This window comes from Panthera leo, chromosome E2 (assembly GCF_018350215.1).
Source record: "Panthera leo isolate Ple1 chromosome E2, P.leo_Ple1_pat1.1, whole genome shotgun sequence".
NCBI classification, from domain to species: Eukaryota; Metazoa; Chordata; class Mammalia; order Carnivora; family Felidae; genus Panthera; species Panthera leo.
The window spans coordinates 5,747,953-5,760,605 of NC_056693.1; the positions used below are offsets into that span (position 1 = coordinate 5,747,953).

Consider the following 12,653-nt stretch of genomic DNA (forward strand, 5'->3'; position numbering starts at 1 on the left):
AGGGCAAGCCTCAAATACCCTTCCTCCAAGGTGGAAAAAATGAGGTGTTTTTTTTTAATGTATATATAATCATAGGGGTTGAGATTACATACATATTGATGAGAAGGGCCAGAAAAGGTATGACTATTCATGAGGAAAGATGGAACGTGCACACTGAACAAATATATGTAACATGCATTCTGTGTTCACTTTGGGGTGGAGACTTAACATAAGAATAGGGCAAAATTCAGTCCCTGACATCAGGAGTTTATCTTAGGACAAGGAGAAGGGCTATGGGTATGCTCTGAGAGCTGGTACAAACTGAATGGGGTCTTGGGCTCATTATCTCAGGTAAGCAATGCAGGACCTTGCTTGTTCATGGGCTGGAACCATATCAGTTGACCTTGAGCCCAGGCTTCTGTAGAGACAGCTAGTGGGTTTTTTAGTTGGGTCTGAAAAGGCACAATCTTGTTTCCTGAAAAACAAGATTTAAAATTTTTTGCCAGTTTCAACCTCATTAACCCTATGGGGCACGGTTTCAACTTCTCAGCAGATGGCAATAATCGCCTCTCACACTACGGGACCAGAAAGTACAAGGACATACTGTCTCAATCCCTATTATAGATGCTGATGTAGACACAGCAAGAGGACGTGGAATTAGCACCTGCATCATCATTGTAGCTTCATTCTGTCACTGTGGACCTTGCCCACACCTTATCAGTTGAGTTTGGGTCCTTTTTTTTCCCTGTGTGAACACGGATGAGGACATTTAACACCTGTGTGAGTCAGAGGCTGTAGTAAGATTATGTTATTCCCTGAACAGGAGCTTGGAAATGCAAGGGGCAAGAAAAAGCTAACATGGAAGGTGGGGATGGCCAGGGAGGTGGGGAGGGTACCCCTACTTTTCATTCTTTAATGCTTTTCACCTTAAGGTCTGATCTGGCTTCCTCCTTGCACATCCCAGAAACTGAAGGGTGGCCTGGTTTAGAGGTTTCTTTATTCCTGCCTATTTGCAACCATAGTTGACCCTATAGTCCTTGTCACTTAGCCTTCCCTCCCATCTAGTAAGATGAGGCATGGCACCTGATCTAACACAGCTATACAAGTTTGAGTTCCTTCCCTCCCTCAAGCATATTCAGCTTGCTGCTCAAGCTGTTGAAGTCTGAGAGAGACTGAGGTGATAGGCTGAGAGACACATCAGGAGGTCCAGAGGGAGAGAGTGACCCCGTGCTGTAAGCAAGGCGCTAGCAAGGCACATTGCCTTTTGGTTTCTAGTGGGCTACAGGCTGCGTGCAGCTCAATCACATTAACTTATAATGTTGATTCACCCGAACCTCTTTATTAGCTCTGGGGACTCCTTGTTCCTCCCTCCCCTGCATCAGAAGAAGAATGAGCAGTACTTCTAGACCCTTCCTCCTTCCTCCAGGGAGTGACTGAACAACAAACAAAGCACATTCAGGTTGCTTGCTTCAATCCTGCCTCTCACACAGCAGCCTCCTTAACAAGTAAGACAGTGGAAGGCCCTACTCACACCTTGTGCAACACCTGGGTGAGAGAATTTGCTACTGGTCCCAGAGAATCTTCTCTTATTCCCTAACCAGACCCATAAAGGGACCTTGTCCTTTTCTTTACAAAGAGTCATGCCTCTCTCACCACCCCATCCTTGTCACCAAGACTGCCAAGACTGCTGGCAAGACTGTTAGATTTTATAACTTATTTGCAAGCCAAAAAAATTAGCTTTCCAGTTTCATAGCTGTCAGCAGAAGGCGTGAGACTCCTGGATTGGCCACAAAGGGGCTTATTATTCCCTGTACAATTGGAAGTACAAACTTCAGTTCACGTGCCCCTTCCTCACCCCACATCCCACAAGGTGAGGCAAAGAGGCTCAGGTAGATGCTACACAAACAATAGATCTTTGTCACAGATGATGAAATTCAGTCCAGATCATTTGCCACTTATCACACACAACCATTCAACTTTTGTCTCAGAAGGAGGTATAATTGTTGTTATACTGGTCAGGAAATCAATCCATCCCTTGGTCTAGAGAAAGACACTACCACCATCTTACAACCATCTGTGGCAAGAGAACCTGGAACAGAGCTGACACAAGACATGAAAAAAAAAAACAAAAAACCCACCCAAAACTGAGATGCCCACAGAGAGGGAGAGAGAAAAAATGAGTGGGGGAGGGCAGAGAGAGAGAGAGGGAGACACAGTATCAGGAGTAGGTTCCAGGGGCGCCTGGGTGGCTTGGTTGGTTAAGAGTCCGACTTCGGCTCAGGTCATGATCTCACAGTCCGTGAGTTCGAGCCCCACGTCGGGCTCTGTGCTGATAGCTCAGAGCCTGGAGCCTGCTTTGGATTCTGTGTCTCCCTCTCTCTCTGCCCCTCCCCTGTTCATGCTCTGTCTCTCTCTGTCTCAAAAATAAATAAAATGTTAAAAAAAAATTAAAAAAAAAAAAAAAGAGAAGTAGGTTCCAGGCTCTGAGCTGTCAGCACAGAGACTGATGCGGAGCTTGAACCCATGATCTGCGAGATCATGATCTGAGCCAAAGTCAGATGCTTAACCTACTGAACCACCCAGGCACCCCCTCTTTTGTGAAAGATTTTTAAATATAAGGCATATATAAAAAATAGAATATATCGGTGAGAGATCTTGTGCATTATATACCTATAATTAACAGAGTTTGGGATTGACATAAGAATACTTTTTAGTCAGAGAGTGTGTCACAAGATACATTTGACCCTAACAGAGGTTCCTGGAAACCAATCATTATGAAGTTATCTTTTCATGAAATGCTGCTTCCCTAACTACAAGAGGGAAACAGTCTCACCATAATCAACAGACACAGGTGTTTTCAGTAGAGAACCATTCACTGTCTCCACTAAACCCTTCATGTACCCAGAGTTAGAGAAACATTTTCTAGTTTAGCAATTGCCTTCAGACTCATTGTTTCTGCACAGAATTAGATGATTTCTATAGATTCATCCCACTATTTATAACAAGCATGGAAGCGTTATAGGCACACTTCTAGCAATTCCTGAAAAGATAGTCTATGATTCTTATAAGGTAGACTGAACAACAGACTGATTTCAAAACTATAGTCCTCAAGCATAAAGTCTATAAGCAGAAAACCAGGTTTCATTACCACCTGGATTAAACTTCAACAACCAATGTCATTGTGGATTACACTAAATTATAAAGAAGTCATCAGAGGTTGGTATAGAATCTTGAACTCCCATCTCTCTTTACACGTCAGTTCATGTCTCAGCAATTACTCTTCCCTTCTTTGAAACTGGACCAGTTTCAAACTCAGAAGAGTCTCTTTTTCCAATTTAAATATTTGCCCAGATTCCTGATACACCTTCTTCCCTTATAGACTCTGCCTCTGACAGTGAAATAGGACACGCTCGCCTGCCTCCTTCCTGTTACCAGAACTCTAGTCTCAGTGTGATGGTCATTTGCTGCCTCTCCTCCCCATGGAACATAATTATCATCTCACCTTGTAGCAGCAATGGGAATGCCACCTTGGGGAGATGAGAATATTTCTTAAAAATTTGTCCCAGTTCATACTTACTGAAAACAATTACAAGTACCTACTTAGCATCTTGTAAAAGACTGCCAGAGTGTTTGGATGAGGCTCTTCCTTTTCTATCAACCCTAGATTCAAACCAGGTCTCACGTGAAGGAGAGCAGGAAATACCAAGGTCACACATGTGAGGGACTGGCAACAAAACATGTGTGGCTCACTAGATTCTCTGAGAGTACCTTTCCCTCTCACCTGGGAGCAACTCTCCACATCGGCCCAACTCTGGAGGCCTCTGTGCAGACAGTTTAACCATGAGATACTGCCTCACGACTGTCAGAGTGGCTAAAATAAAAAAGATAAGAAATAACAAGTGTGTCAATGATGTGGGGAAAAGGGCACCCTCAAGCACTGTTTGTGGGACTGTAAATTGGTGCATCTATTGTGGAAAACAGTATGGAGGTCTCTAAAAAAATTACAAATACAATTACCCTGTGATCCAGTAATTCTACTACTGAGTATTTATCCCCCCAAAATGAAAACACTAATTTGAAATGATATATGTACCCTCTGTATTTATTGCACCGTGTTTACAGTAGCCATGATATTGAAGCAACCCAAGTATCCATCAATAAATGAATGGATAAAGAAGATATTGTACACATGTACAATAGAATATTAAGCAGCCATAAAAAAGAATGAGTTTAGGGGCGCCTGGGTGGCTCAGTCAGTTAAATGTCCAACTTTGGCTCAGGTCATGATCTCATGGTTCACGGGTTCGAGCCCCACATCGGGCTCTGCGCTGACAGCTCAGAGCCTGGAGCCTGTTTTGGATTCTGTATCTCCCTCTTTCTCTGCTGCTCTCCCCCACACCACACACACACTCTCTCTCAAAAATAAATAAAAACATTATAAATGTTTGAAAAAAAGTGAATTTGTGCCATTTGCAACAATATTGATGGACGTAGTGGGTATAATGTGAAGAGAAATAAGTTAGTCAGAGACAAATACCATATGATTTCACTCATTTTTGAAATTTAAGAAACAAATGAAGAAAAAAAGACAGACAAAAACAAAAACAAAAACAAAACCCACATTCTTAAGCACAGAGAACAAACTGTCCCTCACATTCTTCTACTGCTCACAGACATTAAGTCTTAGGTGCCTTTTACTCGTTATTGGTCTTTGACCACTTTTTTCTATCTACCTACCTACCTACCTATCTACCTACATCCAAGTTAGTTAGCATATAGTGCAATAATGATTTCAGGAGTAGATTCCAGTGATTCATCCCCTATGTATAACACCCAGTGCTCATCCCAACAAGTGTCTTCCTTAATGCCCCTTGCCAATTTAGCCCATCCCCTCACCCACAATCCCTCCAGAAACTTTCAGTTTGTTCTCTGTATTTAAGAGTGTCTTATGTTTTTGTCCTCTCCCTCTTTTTATATTATTTTTGCTTCCCTTCCATTATGTTCATCTGTTTTGTATCTAAAATTCGACATATGAGTGAAGTCATATGATATTTCTTTCTCTAATTTCCCTTAGCATAATACCGTCTAGTTCCATCCATGTTGTTGCAAATGACAAGATTTCATTCTTTTTGATTGCCAAGTAATACTCCACTGTATGTGTGTGTACACACACACACACATACACTACATCTTCTTTATCCATTCATCTGTCAGTGGACATTTGGGCTCTTTCCATATTTTGGCTGTTGTCAATAGAGCTGCTATGATCATGGGGGTGCATGTGCCCCTTCAAAACAGCACACCTGTGTCCCGTGGATAAATACCTAGTAGTGCAATTGCTGGGCCATAGGGTAGTTCTATGGTAGTTTAATTTTTTGAGGAACCTCCATACTGTTTTCCAGAGTGGCTGCACCAGTTTGCATTCCCACCAGCAGTGCCAAAGAGATCCTCTTTCTCCGCATCCTTGCCAACATCTGTTGTTGCCTGAGTTGTTAATGTCAGCCATTCTGACAGGTGTAAGGTGGTGTCTCATTGTGGTTTTGATTTGTATTTCCCTGATGATGAGTGATGTTGAGCATTTTTTCATGTGTCGGTTGGCCATCTGGATGTCTTCCTTGGAGAAGTGTCTAGTCATGTCTTTTGCCCATTTTATCACTGGATTATTTGTTTTTTGGGTGTTGAGTTTGAAAAGTTCTTTATAGATTTTGGATACTAACCCTTTGATATGTCATGTGCAAATATCTTCTCCCACTCCATTGGTTGCCTTTTAGTTTTGCTGATTGTTTCCTTCGCTGTGCTGAAGCTTTTTATCTTGATGAGGTCTCAATAGTTCATTTTTGCTTTTATGCCTCCAGAGATGTGTTGAGTAAGATGTTGCTGCGACCAAGGTCAAAGAGGTTTTTGCCTGCTTTCTCCTCTAAGATCTTGATGGTTTCCTGTCTTATGTTTAGGTCTTTCATCTATTTTGAGTTTCTTTTTGTGTATGGTGTAAGAAAGTGGTCCAGGTTCATTCCTCTGCATGTCACTGTCCAGTTTTCCCAACACAATTTGCTGAAGAGACTGTCTTTATTACGTTGGATATTCTTTCCTGCTTTGTCAAAGATTCGTTGGCCATATGTTTTTTATGGGTCCATTTCTGGGTTCTCTATTCTGTTCCATTGATCTAAGTGTCTGTTCTTGTGCCAGTACCATACTGTCTTGATGATTACAGCTTTGTAGTATAGCTTGAAGTCCAGGATTGTGATGCCTCCTTCTTTGGTTTTCTTTTTCAAGATTGCTTTGGCTATTCAGGGTCTTTTGGGGTTCCATACAAATTTTAGGATTGTTTGTTCTAGCTCTGTGAAGAATGCTGGTGTTATTTTAATAGGGATTACATTGAATATGTAGACTGCTTTGGGTAGTATTCACCTTCAGTGATATTTGTTCTGCCAATCCATGAGCATGGAATATTTTTTCATATTTTTGTGTGTTATTTAATTTATTTCATAAGCTTTCTATAGTTTTCAGTGTATAGATTTTTTTTACCTCTTTGGTTGGATTTATTCCTAGGTATTTTATGGGTTTTGGTGTAATTACAAATGGGATTGATTCCTTGATCTTTTTCTGTTGCTTCATTATTGGTGTGTACAAATGCAACCAATTTCTGTGCATTTGATTTTATATCTTGTGACTTTGCTGAATTCAGGATCAGTTCTAGCAGTTTTTTGGTGGAATCTTTTGGGTTTTCCATATAGAGTATCATGTCATCTGCAAAGAGTGAAAGCTCGAGTTCCTCTTTGCTGATTTGGATGCCTTTTATTCCTATGTGTTATCTGATTGTTGAGGCTAGGACTTCCAATACTATGTTGAATTAACAGTGGCATGAGTGGACATCCCCGTCATGTTCCTGACCTTACAGGGAAAGCTCTCAGTTTTTCCCCATTGAGGATAATATTAGTGGTGGGGATTTCATATATAGCTTTTATGATCTTGAGGTATGATCCTTCTATCCCTACTTTCTTGAGGGTTTTTATCAAGAAAGGATACTGTATTTTGTCAAATGCTTTCTCTGCATCTATTGAGAAGATCATGTGGTTCTTGTCCTTTATTTTATTGATGTGATGTATCACATTGATTGTTTTGTAGATATTGAACCAGCCCTGTTTCCGAGGTATAAATCCCACTTGGTTGTGTTGAATAATTCTTTTAATGTATTGTTGGATCCAGTTGGCTAGTATCTGGAAGATTTTGCATTCATGTTCATCAGGGAAATTGGTCTGTAGTTTTCCCTTTTGGGTGGGTCTTTGGTTTGGAATCATAACCACTTTTTTCTCATGATCTTTTCCCTCTTAACCCACTTATTTCCATCATATTTGTAAGCCATCCACCCAGCATGCATCTCCAGCTCCCTGAACTTTCTGGCACACTTTGCCCCTTGTGCTCTTAAATCCTGCCCTTCAACACTCTGTGACTTTAGCCTTCTTGTGTCTTGTAACCTCTTTCCTCTCCTTCCATGTCCTGGGCTGTCTGCACCATTACCTATACACCCCTTCCCTTGCTCTCACTTTACCCCTCTCTCCCCACTTCCCCTTCCCATCCCCTCACATGCACACATGCATGGTCACTCTCCTGATATCACAGCTCTGCAGCTATGTGCCTTGAATGGAAATGACAGTGCTCACAGCACAATTGAAATGTTGTGCTTCGTAAATACCCTCTTTACAGGTTATTGGAGGGATGGAAGGAGTAACAAAGGTGAAAAACGCCCTTTTTGGGGCATCTAGTGGTGTGATGAAACTATTTTCCATTTTTGCACATCTTATCCAGATACACATGCAATGATGGTGTGTGACTTTGTGCAACTGTGTGTCATAAGGTGTACAAATGCAAATATGTGTTGATATGTGTTGAGCCGTGGAGGAGTCTGAGTTTATAAAGCAAAGTCTATGTAAGTGTGTGTGTGGTTAAGTATGTGAGGGTGTGTGACTGTATTTGTGTGGGTGTACATGCACATGTGTGTTTGCATCTGTGTGTAAGGGTATAAATTAGAGTGTGTGTGTGTGTGTGTGTGTGTGTGCATGTGCGTGTGTGTACTAGAGTTTGTCCACCATTATGGTATTAATCCCTGACTTTGAAATCGGGGGTGCATTAAATACTGAATGTGGATCATAGTGGGCATTTGTTTGTAGGAAAAAGCAATGGACTAATTAGAACTCATAGGGTTTTGTTGTTGTTGTTGTTGTTGTTGTTAATTACAGAAGAAAACAAGGCTCCTTATGAAAATTCAGGAAAAAAATAAATAAATAAGGGCATGAGACTGGTAATCATTCAGTGTTCTAGAATTGAGGAAGTGGCATTGGCTTATCTCATAGCTGAAGGAATTGTAAGAATTATCTGTACAAATCATCTGATCCTGCCTATAAAGCCATGCTTTATTAGCAAGTTCATAAACCTCTATCTTTCAATGGATTTTGTTCTATTTATAATTCATATCCCTACTGGGGGTGATAGGGAAGAGTGAATATGGGGAGATTACATATTGTTATAAGTTTTCCACATCACCTAGACTTCCAAATCAATTGCCATTGGGCTGTGGGTTTCTCGTCCAGAGATTTCCAGTGAAAATTGTCATCTGTGCTTCCTTGACATCTATCAGTTTCAAAATCCTTCTCAGGTATGTCATCTGTTTCCACTACTCTCCCGTTAATTAAATGATGGTGTGGCTTAGTGGTTTGAAGATTAAGACAGAACTCACTTTGGGCGGTGGGGGTTGGGGGGGGGAGACTTTTCTGGAAAGCAGAGAATCCAGTGAGACACATGAGCTTCCCCTGCCAGCTTCTCACATGTCAGACCTCAGAATTTCTTGCTCCTTCCATCCGATACCCTGTCTGTCTCCAGGGATAAAAGGAAGAGCTTCTTCCAAACTCCATAATGATCTCTTTGGAGATAATACCTACAAACTTGTAATTGCTTTTTTGGTAATTGGCAGCTGATGAAAAAAAAGTTTGTCACAAATATTCTCAGTTCGCCAAGGCTGTTTTCTCACTGCAGCTACAGGTGAAGAGACAATGCAGTTCCACAGGGAGGCGATGTCGCAGAACCACAAACACATATCTAGTGGTCTGGCTGCCTCCCTATCCATATGCTGGCTGTTGCAACTGTCACTCTGACATCCATGCTGACAGCCAGAGGAAGTCAGGTGAGTATTTTCTATTTTGGTCTGAGAGGTAGAGTCTGCAACCAAGGAATGGTATCAGGAGTCTGGGTAAGCGGTCATCTTGGGAAAAAAAGATTCTTCTGTGTTTCAACCTGGTCCAGAGCCAAAGACACAAGGGAAGGAAGTATAACTCTGAGGCTTGAATTGAACTAGTAAAGAGAGAAGGGGTTGTAGACATTTACCAATCTCTGATGGCTCCTGATGTGTTTAGTGTAATCCTCACTGAAAGTGACTATTGGTATTTAATCAAGTGATAAGGAAACCTGGTTCCTAGTGTTTAGGACTGAACTACCAAAATCAATCTGTTGTTCCCGCTATGTTACAGGAATCATAGACTAAATTCTCAGGATTGCCAGAGGTGCCTGTAACACTTCTGTGTTGTTAAAAAAAAAAAAAAAGTGGGATGAAACCACAGGAATCCTCTAACCTTGTGTAAAAAGGGTATTTCCAAATGATAAATGCAAGAGTAGAAAGGCTTTCTCTGACTGTGTTAAGTGTTTAATGGAGACAGTGATAGTTTCCTATTGAGAATATCCAGGGTATGTTCATTTTAGTGAGAAACAGCAGTAAATGAAATGATAACAGAGTAACAATTGGTGTCAGATAGTGGCTTTAGGCCCAATGTATCTGTTGATGTACTATCTGATTTAAAATTTCATGGCACCTGGGTGGCTCAGTAGTTTGTTTGAGTGTCTGACTCTTGATTTCAGATCAGGTCATGATCCCAGGGTTGTGGGATTGAGCTTCCTGAGCTGAGCATGGAGCCCGCTTAAGATTCTCTTCCTCCCTCTGTCCCTACCCTGCTTACACACTCTGTCTCTCAAATAAAAAATAAGTTATCTCATGAATTTTAAACTTTTTAATTTCAATTTATAAAATACACATACATCACATTCTTGAGATTCTGTTTTGAAATGAGTCTATATTTTAATAGTTCATAAATCTTGCCTTATTGTTAGCACTTTTTACTTTAGCCATGTATTAATAAACAGGTTAGTTTATGATTTGAAAATGCTAATGTTTAGTTTCTACCTTACATGATTTTATCACATACTGTGGTTCATGTCCCACAGTTCAGGGACCGACATCGTGTTAAATGATTCCTGTGATAGGTGCCATATTGCACCCAGCATAAAAGCATATTAGTGTTTCTGTTGCCATCCCAGAATAGAGCCAATTGTACCTTCTTTAAAGATAATTTGTCATAATGCAGTCCCTGACAGATATTTTATTATGAAATCTAAATCTATATTTGTATTTTGTAACGGCCTATACACATAAACGGAAACTTGTCACACAAAATTGCAAAACAAAGTAAAACCAATCTAGAATAAGACAAAGTATGAAAATGAATAAACATACATCTGTATTCTTCAGGAACACAGTTAAGTAGTCATGTTAGAATAGTTTAGTGGGTTTTTTTAAATGTTTATTTTTGAGAGAAAAAGAGACCTGGGGGTGGTTGGGAGGGTCAGAGAGTGGGGGACAGAGGATCAGAAGCAAGCTGTGTGCTGACAGCAGTGAAGCCAACAACGCAGAGCTGGAAGTCCTGAACCTGAAGGTCCTGAACTCAGCTGAAGTCTGACGCTCAACCAACTGAGCCACCCAGGTGCTCCAGAACAGTTTAGTGTTTAAATGCACTGTTTTTGGGGGCCTGGGTGGCTCAGTTGGTTAAGCGTCCTACTTGGTCTCAGGTCATGATCTCATGGCTCATGGGTTTGAGCCCCGGGTCGGGCTCTGTGCTGATGGTTTGGAGCCTGGAGCCTGTTTCAGATTCTGTGTCTCCCTCTCTGCCTCTCCCCCACTCGCTCTCTCTCTCTCTCTCTCAAAAATAAATAAACATTAAAAAATTCTTTTAACTCATTGTCTTTTTACCAGCCAAGCCAAGTCCACCCTTTGCCCATAATATGGCTTACATTTAGAGAAATCATTAAACTTTATCTGTCCAAGTCCTCCCTATTTTTCCAATAGAAATAACGCTATTGCCTGTCTCATGGAGTTATGAAGAACACAGAATTTATTATAGGTATGGCCTCATTGGAGTGACTTGTATTTCGTGAGAGCTTTTCAAAGGTGATGTATTCAACTCTTAAAAACGCGTAATAAGAATCATTGAGTAGATATTTCTAAGTATGAACTAAAATTAGTGGAGAACATTGAATTCCAGCCAACATGACATGTGCCTCACGCCTCCTGTTCCCATGCAGGAACCTGGCTCAGAAGAAGAATTTCACTCCTTGGGATTTTGAAGAATGACCGCCATTGATTTGGTAATGGTAATGATCTTCTTATTACAAACTATAGTTGGACTTCTGGGGAATTTTTATCTTCTTTACCATTATCTCTTACTTTCTCTAACGGGATCGGGGTTCAGGTCCACAGATTTGATTCTCAAGCACTTGACTATAGCCAACTCCTTGGTCATTCTCTCTAAAGGAGTCCCCCACATGATGGCAGTTCGGGGACTAAAAGAATTCCTCAATGATATTAGATGCAAATTTGTTTTCTATGTTCACAGAGTGTGCAGGAATGTGTCCATTGGCACTGTGTGCCTCTTGAGCCTCTTGCAGATGATCATCATCAGTCCCAGGGATTCCAGGTGGGGAGGGCTAAAAGTGAAAGCTTCCAAGTACCTGGGCAGCTCCAACATCCTCTGTTGGATCCTGAACATTATGTTTAGTATTATCATTCCTATGTATATAACTGGCAAGTGGAGCCACCCAAATGTCACAAAGGCAAAGAGTTATGGCTATTGTTATTCTAGAGGTCCTGACTACATAGCACAGTTACTGCATTTAGCATCAGTATTATTCCATGATGTTTTCTGTTTGGGGCTCATGATCTGGGCCAATGGCTCCATGGTCTTAATCCTGCACAGGCACAAACAGCAAGTCCAATACATTCACAGCAACAATTTCTCCACCAGATCCTCCCCTGAGTCTACAGCCACCCAAAGCATCCTTATCCTCGTCATCACCTTTGTATTTTTGTGCATTCTCTCCTTCATCTTTCACAATTGTTCAGTGATTTTTGACAATCCCAGTTGGTGGCTGATGAACACCACTACACTAATCACCGCACGTTTTCCAACTGTAAGTCCCTACATCCTCATGAGCCATGACTCTAGATTGTCCCGGTTCTGCTTTGTCAAGAAAAGAAATACAAAATTGCTTAAATTTATCATAAATGTGTAAATAATATGCATATCCACAACAATTAGTTTTTTTATTCATTAATTCATTTGATGGTTTAACCACAATCCTGAAACCGTCATATTACAAGAGGGTGATAACACAGACTAGGCTTCTGCTGTGAAATGAATAAGTGAAATGCAATTATAAATGAAATATTATATGATTATCATATAAATACTATATAATATAAATGTCTTAATATTTGAAGTGAGGGAGTTTGAAACCCATGTACTATTAAAACAGCAGTTCCTGAAACAATCTGGAGATTATGAAGTCATTGAGCA

General features: G+C 40.8%; 1 protein-coding gene across 1 annotated transcript; it reads left to right on the forward strand.

Annotated features, from left to right (window-relative positions):
- Positions 1-11,427: 11,427 nt before the first annotated feature.
- LOC122208851 (vomeronasal type-1 receptor 4-like) lies at positions 11,428-12,369 on the forward strand. The gene has a single exon (XM_042920307.1). The coding sequence runs from the start codon at positions 11,428-11,430 to the stop codon at positions 12,367-12,369; it is 942 nt and encodes a 313-aa protein (XP_042776241.1).
- Positions 12,370-12,653: the final 284 nt, after the last annotated feature.

Bases quoted from the DNA above. Each gene is read 5' to 3' on its own strand.
- LOC122208851 (XM_042920307.1), top strand. From the start codon at position 11,428: ATGACCGCCATTGATTTGGTAATGGTAATGATCTTCTTATTACAAACT.